This window comes from Kwoniella shandongensis, chromosome 8, assembly GCF_008629635.2.
Source record: "Kwoniella shandongensis chromosome 8, complete sequence".
In the NCBI taxonomy this organism is placed as follows: Eukaryota; Fungi; Basidiomycota; class Tremellomycetes; order Tremellales; family Cryptococcaceae; genus Kwoniella; species Kwoniella shandongensis.
Window position 1 is genome coordinate 1,291,413 of NC_089294.1, and position 23,166 is coordinate 1,314,578.

The 23,166-nt window shown below is 47.9% G+C and overlaps 5 protein-coding genes across 5 annotated transcripts; 2 read left to right on the forward strand and 3 right to left on the reverse strand.

Annotated features, from left to right (window-relative positions):
• Positions 1 to 1,124: 1,124 nt before the first annotated feature.
• On the forward strand, positions 1,125 to 3,932 carry CI109_104914 (uncharacterized protein; the record flags this gene model as incomplete). Its single annotated transcript, XM_032007423.2, has 9 exons — positions 1,125 to 1,151; positions 1,445 to 1,686; positions 1,750 to 2,398; positions 2,464 to 2,598; positions 2,700 to 3,023; positions 3,104 to 3,143; positions 3,218 to 3,294; positions 3,355 to 3,634; positions 3,700 to 3,932. The coding sequence occupies 9 exons, from the start codon at positions 1,125 to 1,127 to the stop codon at positions 3,930 to 3,932; spliced, it is 2,007 nt and encodes a 668-aa protein (XP_031858329.2).
• Positions 3,933 to 4,042: 110 nt separating this feature from the next.
• On the reverse strand, positions 4,043 to 5,898 carry CI109_104915 (uncharacterized protein; the record flags this gene model as incomplete). Its single annotated transcript, XM_032007422.1, has 3 exons — positions 4,043 to 5,523; positions 5,590 to 5,632; positions 5,698 to 5,898. The coding sequence occupies 3 exons, from the start codon at positions 5,896 to 5,898 to the stop codon at positions 4,043 to 4,045; spliced, it is 1,725 nt and encodes a 574-aa protein (XP_031858328.1).
• Positions 5,899 to 6,236: 338 nt separating this feature from the next.
• Positions 6,237 to 8,087, forward strand: CI109_104916 (uncharacterized protein; the record flags this gene model as incomplete). Its single annotated transcript, XM_032007421.1, has 9 exons — positions 6,237 to 6,446; positions 6,585 to 6,689; positions 6,815 to 6,862; positions 6,923 to 7,001; positions 7,070 to 7,326; positions 7,389 to 7,695; positions 7,759 to 7,865; positions 7,927 to 7,999; positions 8,077 to 8,087. 9 exons carry the CDS (start codon positions 6,237 to 6,239, stop codon positions 8,085 to 8,087), a joined length of 1,197 nt encoding a protein of 398 aa, XP_031858327.1.
• Positions 8,088 to 8,323: 236 nt separating this feature from the next.
• CI109_104917 (uncharacterized protein) lies at positions 8,324 to 9,824 on the reverse strand (the record flags this gene model as incomplete). The annotated part of the gene is made up of 8 exons (XM_032007420.1): positions 8,324 to 8,354; positions 8,519 to 8,657; positions 8,780 to 8,789; positions 8,863 to 8,937; positions 9,038 to 9,050; positions 9,279 to 9,478; positions 9,557 to 9,577; positions 9,708 to 9,824. 8 exons carry the CDS (start codon positions 9,822 to 9,824, stop codon positions 8,324 to 8,326), a joined length of 606 nt encoding a protein of 201 aa, XP_031858326.1.
• An 8,842-nt stretch (positions 9,825 to 18,666) lies between these two features.
• On the reverse strand, positions 18,667 to 23,055 carry CI109_104918 (uncharacterized protein; the record flags this gene model as incomplete). The annotated part of the gene is made up of 21 exons (XM_032007419.1): positions 18,667 to 18,786; positions 18,897 to 18,985; positions 19,055 to 19,124; positions 19,184 to 19,311; positions 19,366 to 19,395; positions 19,460 to 19,751; positions 19,815 to 20,031; positions 20,093 to 20,151; positions 20,200 to 20,483; positions 20,537 to 20,754; positions 20,809 to 20,971; positions 21,026 to 21,180; positions 21,236 to 21,342; positions 21,394 to 21,492; positions 21,553 to 21,900; positions 21,966 to 22,187; positions 22,259 to 22,480; positions 22,539 to 22,610; positions 22,671 to 22,702; positions 22,791 to 22,883; positions 22,953 to 23,055. 21 exons carry the CDS (start codon positions 23,053 to 23,055, stop codon positions 18,667 to 18,669), a joined length of 3,123 nt encoding a protein of 1,040 aa, XP_031858325.1.
• Between the last annotated feature and the right edge of the window lie 111 nt (positions 23,056 to 23,166).

The window sequence follows — 23,166 nt, forward strand, 5'->3', positions numbered from 1 at the left end:
AAACTACTATCTACTATCACACCACTTTGCTATTTCACACCTTTCTTCCGATATCTTTCCTCAAAGGGCTGTGTACCCAAAGCCCAGTGCTTGGCTGCTCTCACTATATCCTTCGGTCTGCAGCATTAACCTCAGCAGCGGTAGGTGTGAGTGAGAAGGTCAGGTAGACCTCTCCCTGCCCATTCACTTTGACCTTCTTCCTTTCCCCTGTCAACACATGCCCGTAGAACTCGATTGGTATAGGACCAGTGATGTATGGATTTCCGGTTGAAGGGTTGAGGATTGTATGTCGATTCACGCGTTCTAAGATAAAATGTTCCTTCTCAAACTCAGAAAACAAACTTCTAGCAAACTGTGTGCCATTACGTTCACCCGATTTCTTTGCATTGGAGCCGTTGCAAACACTCACTTTGTCCAGTTGGAATTGATTCTGTTGTCTTTGTTCATCTGTAAGATGTCCCTGAATGGTGAGTGATGCGAGGTTCAATGACAAGTGTGTTTCCAAAAGTGTATCTTGGATACGACATGATCCACTGCAGTTCCATGTCTGTTTTCCAGAAGTACGTATCACTCTCCCGTACTCCACAGATATAGGAATAACGACAGATGACTTCACAGTGTAGTGGTGATCAAGAGAACGAAGAGGCAGAGTTCCACCACTCATTGAACCAATTGCTTTTTCAAACAATTTGGATGTCTGACGAGACCCTGTGGGTCCGGGCTTGAGGAGCACATGGAGACCAGTCGGCTGCAGACCTTCAGAGATTGATGGGAGTGTGGAGGTGTTTACAGGTTGTGTGTTGATTGGAGTCAACTGATAATCAGGGTCCAGAGTGGCAGCATATCCTGAGGCAGGAGGTTGTGCTTGAATGGTATACTTGTCAGGATTGGTTCCTTCAGCAGTTCAGAATGGGAAGCAGTATCAGTACACATCATACAGTACCAAATGTGAGGTGCTTACCTCTCCAATCCTTGAATTGTGTGGATGGTAGAGGAAGGGGATGTGAGGTGTCAGTTCTTCTCTGAGAAGAAGATGACCCTTCTTGTGCCTGTGTGTCAGGCACAAATCCATGATCATACCAAGTAAAAGATGGGTTTGATGACATTGTGAGAAGTGAAAAGCAATGGGTGATAATGGTAGAAACTTGAAAGTATGTGAATGTATATGAATATGGGGAACTGATTGAAAGATATGTTGGGGGGGAAGAAAGAAATCTGATTTTGGGGGACATTGTATTGTATATAAGTGCATGAGAAGCACCGTGCATTTTTGCCTCCTTGAAAGGGTGACCAAATCTGATACAGTATCCCTTGCACCCTTTCATTAGAAGTCCCAATCTACAAAAGGACATACCACATATGGGAGGGATCAAATAGAGAGTCACCGTTTGACTCCTCCACCGGGCAGGACCACGCGCTGTAGCTGTCTCCGGACCAAAGTTAGTTTTCCGCTGTAATACATCTCCTCGAGGTCTGCTGCCAGTATTTCGACTCCCGCCTCACCCCTCGACATCGTCTTTGTCGGAGTAAGCAGTGCGATCTCAGCTGGAAGACAGTGGCTCGCCTTGAGGGGGAAAAAAGCGCGCTTAGCGATATGGTGTACTCACCTATAGGGAGCGTGTCGACCAGCTCGTTGATCGGCGTCGGGATAGCTTGTGGTGGTAACGTACTCATAAGTCTGGCTTTGTGAGTGTCTCCCGACTACTATTGAGTGATCACCCGGGCTGACTTGTAGATCTGTTGGTCCAGGACGATACAAAAACTAGCTCATCGACGTAACGAAGAGCAAGTCCATGCTCGATATCTAGCCAGCCAAAATGACCAAGGCAACGAGGCGGACGATACAGGTAGTGCGCTCGGAGCACCCTCGCCAATACCAGAAGAGGAGGAAGAAGAAGAGGAGGGGATAGATTCGGGCGAAACGTCAACTTCAACAGCTGCAGGTACACCGTCGCCATCACCTGGTCGACACAAAACTAGTTCCCGCTCTCGCTCACCGAGATCGTTTGCGAATCGTGATGGATCGTCGAGTCAAACTCTAACTGCTGTACCGGTGGTGCTTGTACCAGAACGTACAAACTCTGGTACTTCCCAACTGGCGTTACATCTTGCCCCTTCACCTTCTACTTCTCCTCACCCTAACCTCACCACTCCCGACTCAATCACACAACATCGCAATGACGGAAATGACTCAGCGACACCAACACGAGAAGACGGTGATGATGGTGACGATGGCAAAGAGAATGCGGCTCAACATAGCGGCGAGGTTGAAGAAGGGATGTACCTAAAATCGAAACTATGGTGGGCTGGGATGGTCCTCATCGCGATTGGCGAAGGAGGCAACTTTCTCAGCTACGGTTTCGCCCCAGCGAGCGTCGTAGCGCCCTTGGGTACAGTTGTGAGTAATATACTCAAATGTTCTCATTGCTTCGAGCAATTGCTGATCATGTCAATCATATCCAGGCTCTTATTGCGAATTGCGTGTTTGCACCTCTCATTCTTCGCGAGCAATTTCACAAGAAGGAACTGATAGGGATGGCTTTGGCGATCATCGGAGCTGTGACGGTTGTCTGGTCTTCGAACAGTGCCAATCCGAGGGTGAGCGAGCCCTCCTTGAATTCCCTGCCACCTCTATTGATTGGCGAAGTCACTTCTCCCACTTACGGATATAGATCCAAGCTAAAACCTTCCCTTGGCAGCTCGACCCACCACAACTCCTCACTGCTCTCTCCCGACTCCCCTTCGTCCTCTACACCATACTAAACTTCCTCCTCCTCTCGCTGTTCTTATTCCTCTCCTCAACTTCCCACGGTCAGCGATACATCGTCATTGACGTCGGTATCTGCGCTCTCTTTGGTGGCTATACCGTTCTAGCCACCAAAGCGCTATCAAGTCTTTTGTCAAACGATTTTTTCGGGGCTTGGGAATGGGGGATCACGTGGGGGATGGTGGCGGTTGTGGGTGTGACCAGTCTGGGTCAGATCAGGTGGTTGAATAGAGCCTTGATGAGGTTCCAGAGTAAGGTGAGTGCGAGAGGCTCTCATTGGATGCCTGCGGGGTGAGAGATTTGAGGCAACAGCTGAAACCTCGCACTGTGTTATAGGAAGTGATACCAACGCAGTTTGTCTTTTTCTCCTTGGCCGGTGAGTGAAGTCTCATCACTGTTGATCATGCGACAGGGGGCATGAAGCTGATGTTTAAGACCATCGCTCCACAGCAATCATCGGTTCAGCCGTGCTGTATCAGGAATTCCGGGATGTACCCTTTTCACACTTCATCAACTTTGCTTTTGGTGTGAGTGGAAATCATACGCTGATTGGGATCCGGCTTATATTCAAAGGATTTTTCTTGCAGATCGCAACTACCTTCCTAGGAGTCCACCTTCTCACTTCTTCTCAACCTTCTTCCGAAGACGAAAACCCCGACGAAGCCGACGCAGAACCCGCCGATCCAACTGCGCCTCCACTTCCTCGCATCTCATCATCGAGATCAGTGAATCTCCTCCTTCCTACTTCCATCAGCGCGGTGACGGAACGGACGCCGCTCGTTTCCAATCCTTCATTCACTCCTGCGTTGAATGTCCGACGACCGTCTGAAATACCTACAAACACGCTGTTCTCCCCTCCAAATAGTGGTAAGTCAATTTCGTGTCTCGCGTTCTTGTCCAACATTCGACATTGGTGCTTATGCCTTGTACAGGAGGTGTTGGTCCGGGAACCACACGTATCAGACTGTCCAGCCGAACAAGTACGACAGATTTCTCGACTCCTACTCTTGGCCTAGGCAGTCAGGCTGGATTCTTGTTGATGGCCACAACACCGCCCGGACCTGGATTCTTTGGACCGGGAAGACGAGGGCGAAGTGCGAGTCGAGCCGGTCCCGGAGGGTGGGACGAAGAGAGCGGAAGAAGGGTGAGCGGGTTACCTAGATGAGCAAGTATCACGGTGTGGACGGCTGGACGGATATGGATGCATGTTGTAGTGATTACGTCTTGTCATGTCATAATGCAATGCAATGTTCGGAAATGTATCGTTAAAACTGGTTACTGTTCTCCCGTCTCAGCACTGAATTTCTTCAAGCCAAAGGCTACTCCGTCGTCCTTCGACCAGTGCTTCCTCGATCTTCTCTCCTCTTGGACCGGTACTTCAGCCGGTAACTCATCCAGCTCTACAGGTCCTTCCAACCTCGCTTTTGCCACTCGATCCGAAAGAAGCTCTACCAACTTCTCCAACCCAAGTCCATATTTCCCGCTGAGTACCTCCACCTCAGTCCCATCCGTTACGGCTTTGTGCACACCCTCCAATCTCTCTTTACCGACTTCCTCATCAACCCCATCACCCTTGTTGAGGACTACTACACTCGCTCGATCGCTGAGACCGGGTTTGTAAGCTTCTAATTCGTGTTGTAGCGTGAGGAGGTCTTCTGACGGGCTAGGACGGGTGAGATCGAGCACGTAGACCAAGACGGGAGAACGTTCGATCGATCGGAGGAATGAATGACCGAGTCCGACGTTTTGAGAAGCGGAAGGTAGGAGACCAGGGTTGTCGGAGAGGGTGAATCGTATTCGTTCGATCTTGGCTGAACTGTTCGTGCTCGTACTAACGTCGCTGGCTTCCTTTGACACTGTGCTACCCATAAGTCGAGGGATAGGTGTCGATTCTGGAGGTATCACCTCTCCCAATTCTCTTTCCAACTCCTCTCGCTCTCTCTCGACCCATGTTTCTTCGACGACCTCTATACCCTCTCCTCCACCCCATGTCCCATCTTCCCACACTCTCACTACGCCAATTTGGGGGTTCAATGTTGTGAATTGATACCCTGCCACTTCGGCCTTTCTCCCCGTCAAAGCTCTCAAGATCGTACTCTTCCCCGCATTTGGGAACCCAACCAACCCAACATCCGCTAACAACTTCAGTTCGAACTCGAAGGTCTGCGTAGGGGGTAATGCTCCTCTCGAGGCTATTCTTGGCGAAGTGAAGAACGGATTGCCTAATCCACCGGCTCCTCCTTGTGCAAGTAAAATCGGTTCGTTTACTGGTTCCGACAAGTCGAGAATGACAGGAGGCGATTCTTCGAAAGACGGCGTACGAGGCGACCACCTCCCTTCTCTTCTCATCAAACTTTCCGATTCGGCATATTCTTTAGTGGATACCTCTCCTCCTGCGGAAGGATGGGTGATGAACCATCTTTGCCATTTCCGTTTTCTCTTTTCCTCTTGATCTAATCCCAATTCTTCTTCTTCTCGAATCATACGTTCTTCTTCCCCTTCTCGACGCATTTCACGGACGATCGTACCGATGGGTACTTTGATAAGTAAGTCTTCACCTCTTCGACCATGTTTGAACGCTCCGGATCCGGAAGAGCCTTGTCCGCCTATCAAACGTTTGGACAGTGATGCGAGAGATGTGAGAGAGGAAGAAGTGGTGAGATAGATAGATCCACCGGGACCTCCATTTCCACCGCACGGCGAGGAGGGTCCTCGAAGTGATGCAGCAAGAGCAGATGCGCCTGATCCGCCTTTTCCTATTGACAGGCAAGTAGTCAGCTGGACTGACCCCACGACACAGATTAGATAGCTGATTAACTTACCTCCTCTCACTGTGACTACCGCGTGATCAACGAACGTAGCTCCCTAAGTGACGTGACCGCGTTAGCTTTCCTGACGACATGTGTATCGTTTAGCTGAATTCCACGCACATATTGCCGTCTCTTGGCGTCTGCTTTCCTCTTCCTCCGTTTCAGTTCTCCAGCGATGTCTGCAAAGTCTTCCGGTTGGCCTTCATCATAGTGATTGGAGTAGGATCGTAGGAACGCCAGCGGAGACCTGCTACTCGATGACGATACCCCCTGTCTTAGACATCGAGTGCAGAGCGGTCTAAAGGGCAGTGATACTGACATGCTAGGTGAGGAGTCAAGGTTGTGTATGAAGCATATAGCATAGATGCAAGTCATCGAAATTAACCCATCTGAAAGTGGACTTAATCGAGTGGAGGTGTGTGTGTATATAGGTGGAATGGGATAAAATGAGAAATAATAAAGTGAAAGATATTCAAGAGATTGACGGAAGTGGGATGCGGCAGTGATTCCTGGGTTGATGGAGATTGGGAACGGCGAGCCGATGATTGTTGGGGAAACAAGATCTAGTAGCTAGACATCAAAATAAACTTGATCATTTAAACAACCGCTCTTCTCTCATTTATACACCCCCTTAATTCATCCATCCGATTTTCGCAAAAATGGCTTCCCGTGCAGCCTCTCGACTGATCCCTTCCGCTTCTCGATCAATCCGATCTCTCTCCACCGTCTCTTCGACAGCTAGCAAGCTCGTCTCGAGGAACGCTCTCGCTTCCACCCCCGTCGCTCGAGTTGCCAGATCAGCACCCAAGTTCCTGGTTGGACAAGGTCAAACGAGATCAGCGAGCAGTGATGAGGGTGCTAGCACCATGGTAAGTTGGCGTTGTCCCATCTTATTGCCACTGCAATGTAGTAGCTGTTCCAGCAGCGCAAGCTATGGACAGATACTTGACTTCGGTCTCGGTTAATTGTTCGACCAGTGCTGATCATATCGTTGTCCACACTCACAGACCGTCCGAGAGGCGTTGAACTCGGCTTTGGAGGAGGAGATGATCCGAGACGAGACAGTCTTCATCATCGGAGAGGAGGTTGCCAGGTACAACGGTGCTTACAAGGTGAGCTTGCGTCCCTATTGTGGGCAACGCGGGAGAGCGTTTAGCGTCTAAGCTCTTCTGCTCTTCCGGCTGCTTCTTCTGGTTCCAACCTTGTTGATTGACACTAACGTTGCGTATAAAACTAGGTCACCAAGGGTTTGCTGGACAAATTCGGAGAGGACCGTGTCATTGACGTGAGTTGTTGCCAGTGTCACCAAACTCAGAACATTATTGACACCTAATTACCCATTCAGACCCCTATCACCGAGTCTGGTTTCACCGGTATGGCTGTTGGTGCCGCTCTCGCTGGTCTTCGACCCGTCTGCGAGTTCAGTGAGTTCATCAGTCCAGCTTTACCTTGATTAACCAACATCTGCTAATCAATGCCTGACCCCCCGTAGTGACCTGGAACTTCGCCATGCAGTCTATCGACCAGATCGTCAACTCTGGTGGTAAGACATACTACATGTCCGGTGGAAACGTCCCTTGTCCCGTCACCTTCCGAGGTCCCAACGGTGCCGCTGCCGGTGTCGGTGCTCAACACTCTCAGGACTTCTCAGCTTGGTACGGAAGTATCCCTGGTTTGAAGGTCATCTCTCCCTGGAGCGCGGCGGACTGTAGGGGTTTGTTGAAGGCTGCTATCCGAGACCCTAACCCTGTGAGTAGCTCCTCCTTGGATCTCGTCATATCTACACGCTGAGCTGACGGTTCCGCGCACAGGTCTGTTTCCTTGAGAACGAGCTTCTTTACGGTGTTTCTTTCCCCATCACCAAGGAGGAGTTGTCCGAGGACTTCACCCTCCCCATCGGCAAGGCCAAGGTCGAGAAGGAAGGTTCCGACGTCACCATCGTCACTCACTCCAAGATGGTTACCCACGCTCTTGAGGCTGCTGAGATCTTGGAGAAGGAGACCGGTATCAAGGTCGAGGTTATCAACTTGAGATCTATCCGACCGCTCGACATTGACACTATCATCAAGTCGGTCAAGAAGACCAACCACTTGATCACCGCCGAGCAAGGTTTCCCTGGTGAGTGATATTGAGCCGTTTCCGTACACTCGAAATATGCTAATTTCTCGACTACCTTTGTAGCTTTCGGTGTCGGTTCCGAGATCATTGCTCAAATTTGCGAGTCATCCGCTTTCGACTTCCTTGACGCTCCTCCTGAGCGAGTCACCGGTGCCGATGTCCCTACTCCTGTAAGTTGGACGTGATCACAAATGCCAGAGTCTCTTGCTGATCAAAGTGATACCCGCGTAGTACGCCGAGTCTCTCGAGGGCATGGCTTTCCCTGATACCAACGTTCTCGTCAAGGTTATCAAGCGACACCTTTGTGAGTGTGGTGTGAATCGATCATAGTCTCGCACAGAGGACTTCTTTGCTGATGGAATCCTGTATCTTTTGTTTTAGACCGACAATAGATATAGTTAGGTGCTGAATGAGGGATTTGGGTGATTATGGGTTATGAAGGATCTTCTCCTTTAGTATTTTGAGCAGGACGTATCTCAATGCATCATTGGGTCATTATGCGAGTGTAGCACGGAAGACGAGCAAGGGCATGGTATGTCATTATACATGGGAAGAAGATGTTTTGCTACGATGGGGTATGGGATGGTATCTTGATACAGTAAGAGTAGTTCTCGGCTGCGTTTCCTGTTTAAACCTTCGGCTCGAGGTTCTTGTCGTCCCTGTAGCGTTTAAATATCAGCACCTGACCCTCCCACAAGCTTCCAATCATTCATAACCGTTGTTCTTCCGTTTCCGACCAGGCAACAGCGGGTCACACTGTCTCTGCGACAACGAATGTCGACATGAAGGAGGAATCTTGGGGGATCCAGTCGGTTGCACTTACTTGGCATTCAATAATGAGAGATAAAGTGTCCAAGCGATACCGCATGTCGATTGGAAGGGAACTCGATATTGAAGTGGCATGAGCTTGAAGTTGATGGTTTGGATAAGGGGCCACACTTTCCAATTGGCGATGAGGGCGGCTGTGACGGAGAGGCAGTGTCAGCAAAGTTCACCGAAATCGTCGCATCAAGGTCTTTTGGACACCTCGGCGGAATCCATTTTGATGATACCATGCATTGAGGAAGACAAAATGTGTACTTACGGAAATACATCTGTCAAATCAACAAGAGGACACATCGTCAGTTCCTCGCTCGACTATAGTCACGTCGTAGAAAGATCACTCACATCCGAGAACTTGTCTTTGATACCTTGGCTATCACGTCCCTCCATAATTCCCATAGAAGTGATGAAGAGAGCCAGCTACGAGGAGATAGGTCAACTTTCAGCTCTGCGTCATCTAGCCACAAAAGGCAAGCGCCCATCTTGCATTGCGAATGACAGTGGAAAGCAGAGTACTTACACCAAAGGGAGCCCTGTACAGGTCGTCTCACGTCAGCTTGTTATCTCATCATGATTGCAGCAATTTTCTCTCCTCCAGCGATGTCCCGCCCCCAGAGACGTCATCCACTCCATATGATAGACCATCATCTCACTCGCTCGCCCGCTCGTGCGTCACCCCCCCGTTCCAACTCGAGGAGACCACCATGATCCCTTCTTATCGCATTGCGCCGCACCCCACCAAGCCGCACCGCGGTACTCACATAACAGCCTGATCCGCCAACACCCTCTTTGCCAACTGTAACCCATTGCCATTCGCTCCTGCTCGGATAGGTATACTCCTTTCTAACAATCTCATCCATTTTCCAATCAAAGGGCCAAGGGCCATACCGTATATCGCGAAACGTAGCGTACGTTCGGGGTCATATGATGGAGTAGGGTCGAGAGGAGTGGGTTTGTGTAGCTAAGCAAGGGAAGACGAATCGTGTAAACGCGGATTGACGAATTTTTACAGAAAAAAGTCGATGTTGGGGAAACTCACAAGGATTGTGGATGTTTGAGCCTACCATAGTGCAAATGTCAGCTGTATTGACCTCTATATTTCATCGTCCAACATTGCCCCACGCCTCGTGCAAGCAGATTGGAGCTACAAATCGCGAAGGTGGGAGCACATGCGCCCGACGACCACTCACCAACGCATCTGCGAGGGTATTCAGCACTCCGTTGGTGATGATCAACGTAGGGATCGGTCTTCGATCAAAGTTCGTATTATAGAACCGAGCAAAGTTTGTCAAAAAAGCGGGAGGCATCGTGATAGCTCTAGCGTAGCGCGGAGGGAAAGGATAGACAAAGCTGGAGAGAACGGAGATCTGTTTATGGCTGATCGAACAAGGCGTTATTGTTAGTACCGAATTGATTGAGTTCAGAATCGTTACGAGTTGGCGTTATTGCTGAATTACGAGACGAAGTGGTTGTTATCGCGTCCAAATCCAATTCTTCTTCCTCAACTACACAACGTCATACTTCTACTACACTTGGCGGAGGTCACCGCAAAATGCGCGTCGTATACAAGTTGATTGTGCCAAACACAATTGACTTCAGATCTCTTAGTGCCCTGTAACACTCTGTTCAGATCCAGGTTACTGTTATTTGCCATCTGTTACATGCAATTGATTTTGATTCCCAACAAGGCCCAAACATGCTCATATCCAATTATCAATGGAATTGAGCATGCATACCTTCAGATTGTGGGTAAGATTGATCTTGACCTGTTAGGTTCATGTAGGTATTACATACAGGAACTGCTCAAGTCTTTTCCCCCAAGTATCCAAAAAATCACACTTGTCACTTGACTCCAAGCCTGCATTGAGAACACTTCTTCCTGTTCTAAGAAGCAGTGCCATTGTCATTCTCACCGTAGTTGCCATTCCATTCACCCCCTGTCTGCCAGATCCTTCCAAACATCACCACCAAAGATCAGTTTGACAGTCCCTCAAGTCATCCGTTGCACGACTACTGCTTTGATAGTCTTTCCCCTAGTAGTCTTTCACAGTCCGCTTCATATCTCAACTGTTTATTTCAGTAAGACTTGTTAGGCGCAAATCATGACTTCTTCTGTGATCTATGCTTGACATTTAAGAGAGAAGTGGCAACATGCCACCTTTTTAGGATGTAACACCATGTCTTGATTTGGAGGCTACAACACTCACTCTGAGTTGTTTTCTTTGCATTCAAGCTTTCTCAACATCCTTGTAAATACTATCTCCATTCTGTTGTTCCGTTGCAGTTCAGATCTGTGCCTGCAGTGTGTGGTATCGGAACAGTCTCTCTATTCTGGTATCCTTGTGAACCGTCACGATGATCAACAGTGGCTTCAGTCAATTAAGCCCTATCACACCACGGAGACAGGTTGAGTGATATTTGCACAAAAGGTGTCAATTGTAATGATACAACTGTAATGATGAAATGGACAAGATACTCAGCGAGAATGACAAAAGCGACGTGAATCCGGAGACAACAACCTCAGGATGAGTGTTGTGGCCCTGGACTGACTGAAGGCTAAGTGATATTGTCAAGAATGATAGCGAAGGTACAGTGTATGACTTTCAATCGGGATACCACTAAGGAAAAGAGCAATTCACAATATATCATAACATGCTTAGCAACCAATCTGTAAAATTTCTTTCTCCCTGACCCAGTATGCTTTAGTACCCATCAATACATAACACCGTTCACATCATTTTCTCATTCATTCCTTCGCCATCAACCTTCTCAGCTTTGCTTTGTAGTGATAAAGAAGCCTCAACTGTTCCCTTGACATGGAATGTTCTGTTTGCAGGCCATGACTGACCCCAAAACTCACATTTCAGTACACCTGTTGTGTAGCCTTCAGGTGGTGAGGGTTTGAGAATTGTACAGGCACCATGTTTCTGTTTGTTCTTTTGCATGAACGCATGAGCCAAACCTTCTGGGAAGTTACCTTTCCCAGGATTTGCTCGTTCATCCAAATTTATTCGAATGAAGCGCAAATGATTTTCATTGACCATGTAAGAGTAGTCTGCCTCACCCTCTTGCGGTGCCTCAGTAGTCATTTGCATATCTATTTTCCAGACAAGTGTTTGCTCTTGTATCTCCTCGTTCCCATCTTCATCGCGATCTGGTATCCACGCGCCATCGAATCTGCCATATGCAATTCTGGCAGGAATGGTGACTGAATCCTGAGTGGAGAGATTCCTGGAGGTGCCAAACTTTGCAGCGCCGAGTCTCATGCCCTTGTCCTTTACCTTGCTTGCTTCTTTCAGCCTCGTTTTCAGACCTTTCTTACTGCCAGTGATAAGTGGTGTGACTTTGACATACCGAACATCAGTAGATGTCTTTGCACAATCTTGTGGGGTATTCTCAGGTGTATGCTGGTTGGTAGCAAAGTGGGAGGACACAACATTGGTTGTATCAATGGGTGTAGCTGTGTGCTGTGTTGCAGTTTCAAATGACAAGAGCTGCAAGGGATCTGCATCTGGGGCCACTGTTGAAATGTGTCCACCTTGTAGATGGAAGCTAGAATCAGTGTGAGATTTGCAAGCAATCTGGCTGTCAATCCATTCTGCCGTTCCAGGGCACCTATCATGGACACGACCAGTCTTGTGAGGCCACTCAGATGTTGTGCTTTGCTGAGGTAGATAGTTTGCAGGTGGTGTGTAAATCTCGCTTGAGGGTGATTGGTAATTGTGCAAGGGTTGCTGTTCTTGTTGATACAGTTGATGGAAGTCATGAAACCCAGCATCATAGGATTGAGTGCCAAAGGGGGCTTCCTCATAGGCCTGAAAGTAGTCTGCACCAAATGAGGTGTGTTGTTGTGGTGTACTGGGTGGATATGATGCTGCTGGAACTGTGGGGAAGAACTGGGCCACCAAGGATCTAGTGTGGTATGCTATATTTTGGTTCAATTGCAAAGATTGTCAGCCCATATTGAGCAGCTCTCTCTGACCAGTGACCAAGAGAGCTCAAGACAAGTGAGGAAGGTATGCAAAAGACTATCACATGGATGAAGAATGTTTGCTCAAACTTTCAAAAGTGTTTTGATGGTATAGTACTTCCCCGCTGATGCCCGATCCAGCATAGCTCACTCCAAACTTACCTGGTGCTTCCAGTTCAGTATGACCTGACCCAAATGCTGAGTCACCCTGGTGAAAATGAGTTCCTGCAGATGCTTTGTCAGTATAGTGAACATGATTTGAAGGTGAAGCCCACCTGAGACCTTCCATGCATTGCCAGCCTGCTGAACTGGATAATTGATGGAGTGAAAATGAGGCTGTGATTGGGACACTTCACCTCCAAATACTGAGCCGGCATTGCCACTGATCATCTCTTCAGGGATGAGTGCATTTCTCTCATTTTCCAACTCATAAATGGCTGCATTAATCTCGTCATCAGTGTAAGATTCAGCTGGCATAGTGGATGAGAGCTTGATAGGTAGACAATGATGATTGAAGGCAAGAAAACTTCCAGGGGACAGAGTATCTGGTGCTGCTCAAGATGTGACTGCAGTGAGAGAGACACGATTTGTTATGATCTGTCCTTGGTGACCTCCAATGAGTAAAAGACAGATATCAAGTAGAAGTTTATCGAGTGAGGGGCAAAGAGGTTTGCCACTGGATACTTGTGACTTGGTCGAAAGTGGTGATGACAAGCTTGGAAGGATCTGACAAGGATGTACAAGTTGGAGATTGAAGGTGAGGTCAAGGAGTAACTGATGAATATTTGATGATTGGGAAGAAGGATCAAAACATGTTTCTACAACAGTATGGTCTTTTACATCTTATTTCCACCAAAACAAATTGTGGTCACCTTACTAAGCAAATGTCTCTACAGTGCTTCTCTATAGTGCTTCTCTTAGGTGCTTCTCTACAAAGCTTCTCTACAGTGCTTCTTTACAGTCCTTCTCTACAGTGCTTCTTTACAATGCTTGGTCCAGAGATAAGAGTGGGATGTGCGATCAAAGTATGCCATATACTACTATTGGGTATGACCAGTCATAACAGAAGGATAGAAGGTTCTCTGTCAATGAGGGAATGCAAATGGCGTGCATTTTAAGAACAATGGAGTGAAGAGGGTGAAAAAGTGATTTGTATGTCTTTGAGTTGCATCCAATGTTGTACGACTAGTTGAACATACATTATAGGGCTGACAGTGACATAAGATTCAGCTCAGTTAGGTTATCACGTTGTAGCACTCCACCGTTGGTCTCTTAGTAGGCCAAGCGTGGTACCACCGAGATATGACGGAGAAGGGGCTAACCGTTCGGTTCTCGTTCGACCGCTCTTGCATTATTACTTCGTTCGAGAGTCGTTTGCGTCTAAGTCGAAGTAGGATAGCATGTCGTATGCGTACATGTCTCATATTTGCTGTAGAAATATGTTTATACGATTATCTAACTACAGTCTAACTAACTAAAATACTACGGAAAGGCAAAAGATATGTGAATTGAGTGCTAACTTCCGCCAACCTGAAGGCGTTCCTTCCGAGGAAGCCAGGTCATGGGTCGGTAGAGCGTCTGTCGAGAGTGTACTAGGTTGTCGGGTCGGTTACTAGGAGCGTATCAAACATCTTCCTCTATTCCTCTCATAGAAGCTATCTTATCCCTCAACAAAAGCTTCACCGAGCATCCGTCAACTTTCGCTCTAACTATTCACATGACTCAGCGGAGTCTCCGTCGATGTCCGCTCCTATCCTCGACAGACCTTGTTGTACCACAATGGGGTTCTCCAGCAAGATCCAGATTGTCATGACTGTTATCCCAGTGTGATGCTGATAGCAAAGTCAACCACTGGCTAAACAATATCAGGTTAGAGTGTCACACCAGTCTCTTGAGAGTGGCTCCTGCTGGTTCATCCAATCACTTGGCAAATTATCACACTGGTTGCCAAACCGAAATCGATGACCGATCACACATACAGTTACAGCACAAACACTGCTGCGCAGAGGGGTAGTGTTGTAGTCACCTACCTCAAACTTCCATGTAACACTTTTCCTTTTAGTGGCTGTAAGTACCACCTTTGAGATGTTGCAAGAGATATAGGGTCAGATTTGTACCTCCTTTCAATGCTGGAGAGGTATATGTGCTTCTGCTGCACATATATACCAAGTAGGATTGCCCTTGCTCATCTCCCCTCAGACATATTCTTCAGCCAGTCCTGATACCTGCAAACATCAGTTTCTTCGTTGTCATCCTTGTTGCTTTGCACAAAACACCATGTCTTCTTGGCTAAACACCACTGTACACTTCCCCCAACATGTACTTGATGCAAATGCAGAGAAAGAGTCATCTGCTTCTCAACGGAGTGGTGTCTCCAGGAGACACCTTCCTCCACCCAATCCCGTCAACATGTCTCAATGGCAAGGTGAGCAGGTTGTGACAATGCTGCATATTGCATACTCTGGTTAACACGCAACTCCCTGAAGGCTCTGCACCTGCTCAGCATGTAATGCTCAAAACTCCAGCACCACTATCATCATCATCTCAGAAGTCTGACCATCAGGATCCTGACTACAGACTTCCTCCGATCAACCCAAGCTATCTGCGCTCTCAACCTTCTTACCAAGATGCAAATGTACCTGCCTCTGATGACTGGCAAGGGGGAGCATCAAGAGATACTCTGTATGATCAGCATTCTGACCAGGCCAGCAGTCAGCTCCTTGTGCAAAGCGCCAATCCAACTGAGAACAGTCTCTGCTTGCCAGCTACAGAAAGGACTCATGTTCGGCTCTTAGGAAATACTGTCAAACTATTTGCTAAAGCAATCAACAAAGCCAAAAGAGATGGACATCTGGAGAGAACAAAGAGCGAGGGAATATGCTGCATCACGTCACTGGCCAGCATCCCAATCGAGTTTGAGTATGGTACATTGGAGTCAGGGCCCGCAAACAGGTGGATTGACACGGATGTGAAAGCAAATGGGCAATACACCTTGCCTGTTTTGACAACATGCTTTGAGATGGACTTCACCTCATCAGAAGGCCAAGCAACAGCCGGAATTGATTACTCCTTTCTACAAGAACAGACTAGTTTCACCGTGAACAGAATGACAGCGTTGCCAGAAGGATCGAATCCAAAGCAAGGAAAAGACAACCGGGCTACATCACACATTGTCAGTTGTTTCATGAATGAGTATCAGATCCCAAGCCACACATGTACTTTTCTCAAGCCATAAACAAACGGGGTGTACTCCATTGGTCCTATGGATTTTAAATTCAAGGGTTATCTCCTGCCAGGAAACGAAATGGTGGATGTACCGGGGACAGTTCACCTTACCTTTACACTCAATCCCACTGGTGAAGAACTAGCAGCCTCAGGTCAGAACAGGTCTGAAGGGGTGTAATTGACAGGTTTATGGGCATCAAGCAGTTGGTATAGAGATGTAGGAGGAAATGCTCCAAATAGCAAGATTTAGTAAGTTGGGTTTATACTGTACATAGGGCAAAGAATTTACATGTGCAGTATTGCATAAGCAGTGTACTCATTTGACCATGGAGTGCTATCAGGTTATATATCAGCACATGTGCGATTTGAGACAATGCTATGGTATTGCATATGAAGACTGATGCAAGACTTTTGTATATAGGTGTTTGAATGGTCGTCTCTGAGGAAAGGCCTTCTTCTTATGATGATGGTTACTATCATATGGTATTAATCTTGATGCCCTAGCCGTGACTTTTGCAATTCTTGTCAGACCTGTAGAACACTTTTTAGTAATCCTGCCCATCCGTCATTCAGATTCAACTAGCCCTCAGTTGAACTCAATACACTGGCGGAGATAGTAGAATGTAACTCAACATAAATGAGAACATATGATAGAAGAGCGGATAGATGGAAATGCTTATGTTTATACTCTGACAGATAGCTCTCATATACATGTGGGTATTGCGTAGACTGATAGTGACATAGGTTTCAGCTGAATCAGGTTATCATGTGATCGATAATCTCAGATACTCTCCATGTCTTTGGAGGAAGTGTAGGCTTGCAGGTCAATCAGAATCTAGGCTTTCTGTCACAAGTGTTGTTTCATGTTACTCACCGATTTCATGATATTTGTGCATTCTTTATGGTATGCCCTATGATGTCAATTATGTCATTTATGTCTATCAACATCATTGTGTCATATGTAGGCCTGGGTTCATATTTCAAAGATCCATTGACATGCAGTATCTGCATTGTATCAGACTGGTCATCCTTTTACATCTCTGCTGGCATTGCTAAGGGTGACAGGGTCTTTGCAGCACTTATAAGGTCTGCTCTGAGTCCCATAATCTATCTTCTGTCCACCACCACCACTTTAGTCTGCAATACAGCTTTTCAATCATAGCCATTACTGCTCATCTCACTCATATCTTGCTACTATCACTGCCAATAGGCCGCATTTTGACTACAATCTACCATGTCATTTGACCGACAGCATAGCATGAATCCCAATCAAGGGCATTCCAGAGCACAGAATGTAGGGACTCCGTTGGAGGATGTGTCGAATGGTGGTGAAGCTAGTATTGAAACTCAGCTCAGTCTTCCTCCTCTTTCCAGCTTTGACTGGTTTGTGAGCACATCTCATCCAAATGGAAATGGAACTGAATCAGCAGGTAAGCATCTGTAATCCCATGGTGGAGTGCCTATCATGAAAGTCGTGTCAAAAAGACATATCTACCAGATAAGCATAGACTCCAATGGGGCCGACAAAAACACACCCATTGCTGTACTTATCTTCTGCATGCCTTCTTGACAATTTCTTGCCGCCATTGTAAGCACTGCAGGGTCTTCCTGAATGTGAGCTGATCATGCGATTTGATCTCTTTTTCCAGGTCATCAAAATGAACTCTTGGTGACTCCAGGATCTCATGCTGTTGCAGGATCACACATCACATCTAGGGATGGACAGTACCCTAGATCTTCACTCTCACATTATTCACTACATCACAACAAGCATCCCACTCAGCCTCAATCTTGTGACACAAGTAGCATCACATCCCATTCACAAGTCTTAGGTCAATCTGAGCTTCAACCATTTGACCATCAGATGTCACCTGCACATGAATATTGCCTATCTGGCACAAGCAATACCTCATTTCAAAACTTGGCTGATAGCTGTGGAAGGTATCACAGAGGGAGCCATCAACCACCTACAGCAGGCCCTGGTCCTGAGCTCTCAACAACTGCCCGAACACTTGAGGGCTTACAGCTCAGACCTTTTGAGAAAGGCAGCAAGTCAGGGGTGACAAAGCAGCTTGAACGTGCAATCAATAAGATGGAAAAGCACATCAAATGTGATACAGCAAAACAAGATGACTCCCGAAGTTTTCTCATTGAGAGCTCAACCAGCATTCCTGTTCGGGTGTGCCCTGGTGTGGTCAATTACAGTGAGAGATCTCAATATGAATGGAGAGGACAACATGAAGATGAACAGGAGCAGACACTGGTATGGAAAATAGGTATCACAGTTTCTACTGAGGCTTTGGATACTGGCAAGGAGTACTCCTACTTGATGGATGAGGAACAGCTCAACATCAGGAGAGTCAATTTGAGACGCCTTGCAGATCCTGACTCACCCAGGCTCTCAGTAGATCTGGTACGCGTGCACAAAGATAGACATTGTTGGCCCAGCAAGAAATACACAATCTTCAAGCCTTATACCCCTGGAGGCTACATTACAGGTGTCCTGGACTGTGAGATTGAGGGTAGCTCACGGCCAGCAGGCAAGCGATTCCTTGTCAAAGGAACAGTCAAAGCTTCTTTAACACTGCATAGTTCAGAAGGTGCACAGTAGAGGAGTAAAGAAGAAAAGTGTCATGATGAACAGCAATTGTTGACAGATAGTGAGGTATACTGAAGGATGAAGGACCATATGACATGGGAGCGATGCATTAGAGTTATCATATGTATCAAAGGGGGGAATGTGTTTGGCAACGGGAAGGGCGGTGTGAAATTGAGAGGATAAGTATTCTACCTAGATGATCGTTTCAGTATGCATAGCAAGGTACGATTGGACCCAGATGGTGAAACTGTACCAGGTCAAACTGAAATGGAGGATGCACAGTTCTCCTTAGTCGATGCTTCTATTGTATATTTTGTATATGCATACGGTTATCCGGCCCCCGGATGGGTACTCGCTACAACGTCAACACACCCCTCAATATGCCCTTCTCTATATCCGTTAACCCATCTATCATCTCGTGCAACCCATTCTCGTTGCTGGCATACGAGTGCCGCAGTACCTCCGTTAGGTGTTGCTGAGGTAAATAACAACCACCATCGTCAGCCGCTGCTCGATTCACGATAAAAAGATACACTGATCGAGACAGGCGTATTCGCAATGGGTGGCATTTGAGAGATCACTCACGCCCATGTCTATTTGCGCCAAAGGATCAGATTTCAGATCCTCATCGTCATCCTGCGCATCGTTCTCTCCGCCCTTGTCGTCGAGCCATGCTGTCATTCCGAACAGAATGTCAGTGTCCTGGACTATACATTCTGCCAAGATATGCTCTTCATACTCACACGACAAGTAGTCGAACTCTCCAACCTCGCCACCCCCGCCAAGGATATCATCATCGTCCCATTCTTCGTCCTAAAATGCCACGATCATCAGCCGATGCCGACAGTATACAAAGCAAGACCGTCACTCACCCCATCGTCCTCCTCTATGTCGAGGTCTGCTTTCCCCTTGCCCTTAGCCGTAGGCTCCGCCTGTACATCCTTCAGAATGAGCTTGAGAGCTTTAAGCGGGAACGGTATTTGTGTGTATTGGTTGGGATCTGAACGGGAGGTCAGCTTAGTACTGGCGGTGCAAACGATGTGCGGAAGCTTACTTATTTTGGTCCTCGATCGCGTCATGATGGCTGGAATGAAATGTGTCTGTTAGCACAGATATGTGATCCCATTTGGTTGGAGGAAAGGACTGACTATCTCTATTCGCCTCGGAGATGATCAAATCCCCCTTCACTACCACCTCCCTCAACCTCTCCCCACCACCTGAGGCGGGCAGAGCAAACAACTTGCTCATACCCAAATCGCTCACTCTGATATTCCAGCTTCCGGTTATCGTATCGCTCGTCTCGCACCATGCTGAAAGCACGACATCGAGCGCACTTTGCTCGGGACCGCTAGGTGTGGGGACAGAGAAGTGGGAGAGGAGGTCGATGGTCGATTGGGTGTGTTCAGTACCGAATAGGTATGCGAAAGGAAGCACGAGCGTCTACGGAGATATGTCAGCTACGGTCTGCAAGGTGGGAGCATTCAACAGCTGTCTGGGACATACCTGAATGAAGGAAGGCAGCTTCGCTGTAGCTAATCTGGCTACGATAGCTCGCAACAGGTCTGGCAAGACAGGCGCCATAGCGCTTCCCGCTTTTCTGAAAAGGTGCATGATGAGTTCACCGACGAAGATACCGCCTGATTCAGAGAATGTAGGTGCGAGGAATCGACCGAGCAGTTGGAAGATACTCGCAATACCGTTATTGCCCTCTGAATCATGCCTTCATGGTTGATCTCAGCATCAGCAACACATTCGTGGGACGCAATGATATGTCCACTTACCATTGGATTATCTTATCGCAATCTTTTCGCACTACCAAGGTGAGGTGGATCATTCCGTGCTGTATCTTTGTTAGCGCAGATCTCATGCAAAGGCCGTAGCTACTCACTTGAATGACATCCATATCGTCTGTCTCCCTCAAGATACCCATCACGGCAACCGTCACACTGCCAACCAGTTCCGGCTCAAGCGGTCCCCCTCTAGCTCTGATCAAGCTGTTGGCCAATTGTACCGCCTCGCCAGGCATATGGACGGTCTCATCAGTGACCGGTGTCGATATCACTTCAGCCAATCTAGGCGCGATATGTCGAACTAAGGAAGTGGTGATGTCGGGAGATGGAAGACTGGTGAGAGCTTCAAATATCTCCGCAACGATAGCCGTCGTGACCGGGTCTAGATCGAACAGTATCAGCGCTGCTCGTGGTACTCAGAGGTGACCGACTCACCATCAGTAAATTTGAGCCAGACTTCGTATATCCGCTCAGCGACCTCTGGCGTCGTTTGGCCATTCAATAAGTCCTGGTCAAGCGCGAAAACGGCGCGGATCGTTTCAAGGAGAAGGTAAAGTGTCTCGGAGGCGGTTTGTTGAAGCAGTGGCAATAGCAAGGTGAGGATTTTGCCAGATTGCCGTCGCATGACCCCAGCGTCCACGAAGCGACAGAAGCTGAGAGAAGTAAAGACGTCAGTAATCGAATCAACTGATTTGTGCATAGCTCACTTCTTGACTGTCTTGACGGCGGAGATCTTCACTGGCACTGTCACGTCGGGCGAGTCTAGGGCATGGACCGCCGCAGCGAGATACTGTCCTGCCATACTATCGGACAGTAGAGCAGCATAATGACTAGCAAAGACGAATGCTCGTCCTTGCAGGAAAGGGGTTTCTGTGAAATCATACTCAGCTTCACTTTGAGCATACGCACTCAAAACCTACATACCTGATTGACTCAATAGACCGGGAATGACCTGATCGAATAGGAACTGAACGTCGAAGCTCGGTGGACGTCTCGCCCCTTCGTCGTCCTCAATCACATTCCGCACATCATCTGAGATACCGCCGAGTAGCGATAGCACCGATTCGAGGGGTTTCCACCTTTCACCGATAAAGTCAGTGAGATCGTCCAGCGGAAGCCAAAGAGTTCACTCACCAATCAGCATCTCCAGTTTGCTTGGCTGCGGCTGACTCCGCTACTCTTTGTTGCGTCAACGACTGCAATATTGTCGCGACAGGTCTAGGCCATTTGTCCATCACCGACTACGAGTGCGTCAGAATACATACGTTCGCAGGGATGGATCCAAGACTCACTCCAATCAAATCACATCCTGCTGTCCGTATACTGTATTGTTCAGTCTCGTCATCCTCGTCGATCACAAAAGCGTTGGCGTCTTCCATCCACTCTTCCTCCTACATCGCTTTCGTATCAGTAATAACTCTCGCCTAAAGGGAAGTCCAACAAAGACTCACATTCTCCCTTGTAACCTGTGTGTAGTCCAACACTATCCTGACTGTACTCTCCATCAACTCCGAACCCTTTTCTCCCTCCACCATGATCGCAGGAGCAGCCTTCGTCCTCACGGCCGGGGTGAGGAAATCGAAGATAGCACATGCCAAATCTGTTATATCGATCTTTGGGTCCATCATCCCCGCATCTGATGTCGGTGAGGGAGGCTCGGGGGCGTCAGGATCTGAGGAAAGATAGAAGGTAGTGAAGACAGGTAAGAGGGATTGGAGGTTGTGAATCGATAATCTGATATAGTTGGGTAATTCGGGTGCGATGACTTTGGGGAATGCGTTGAAGAAGAGTGAGAATGTCTACATTGCAGAAATCAGTTTCAGAACACAGCACGGAGTCGTCGGTGGAGAGGGAGGCGACTCACTCTGAAGATCTCTATTCTGATGCACAAACTCTCCCAGCTTTGCTGGACTTCAACACCAGCATCGTTGGACAGCAGTTGCGTGAAAGCGCCGAGCCACACAGGACCTAAACTATCCATTGCTGATCTCACAGCTTGAGGATGTTCATCCTTAACGGTCTCCAGCATCCGTATGACCTGTCGAAAGACGTGTACGGTCGACGCTCGAGTGGAAGAGGAATGACTCTGACACAGGGAATGTCAAATTTGTGAGCTGGGTATTCTGCGCCAGACGAACCGTTGAGAACTCAGCTCACCTGAGGGTTTCCGAGGATATAAAGTACGGCGGGTAACAACTCTTGTACCACTGGCAGTAATTGATCTTCGCTCAGATCGTTTCTCACGAAATCCGAGATGATGCGCATCGCTCCATGGACCGAGTCTGGTGAACCTGTTGTGAGTAGGGCAACGAGCTGCGAGAGAAGGTCGGGATAGTCGTCCGGCCAATCGAATCGGGCGACAGCAGAGAGGGCAAATGCCTAATATGGCCCAGATCAGTATATACTTGAAGAAGAGAAGTGAACGGTTGGGACATACGCTCGCTGAACGGATTTTGCTTTGAGGATCTGACAATCCGCTGAAGATGATAGGTCGTATTTGCCCTTTCACCTGACATGAGAGAGCTCGTCAGCAAACACATACAGCGACATCAGAAGTCTGCTTCCTCACCTCGATAGGGGTGATGGGCTGTTGAAAAGTCGCTGAAGCCGGGGTCCAATGTTGGTTGATATACTGCTGCAACAACACACCCGCAGAGTGTGGTCGTCAAGAGGTGATGTTAGCTTTGACAAGCCCATAGTCGATACAATGGTGAACTTATCTGTCTCTGTGGTAAAGCGACATCTTGAGCAACCATCAATCTTGCCAAGCTCAATCCTCCCTCTGCTCAACCAACACGTACAAAAGTCAGCTCAACTCAGCTCAGACCACATCGAAAGCGACGCGACATACCTGACACTAAGAAGAGCTGTTGTAGTTGCTCTTCTGCATGTTTTCGCGTACTTTCTTCAGGCGATAATGTAGCTTGAAGACACTGAAGGACCTGCGCGTCCATCTTGACGATGCTGAAATGAGTCCCAACACGAGACGGGTGTGATGGAGGAGTGAATGTTGAATGAAATATCAAACAGTGGATTTGGAAAATGTTTTTCCTGGCAGTCTGTGT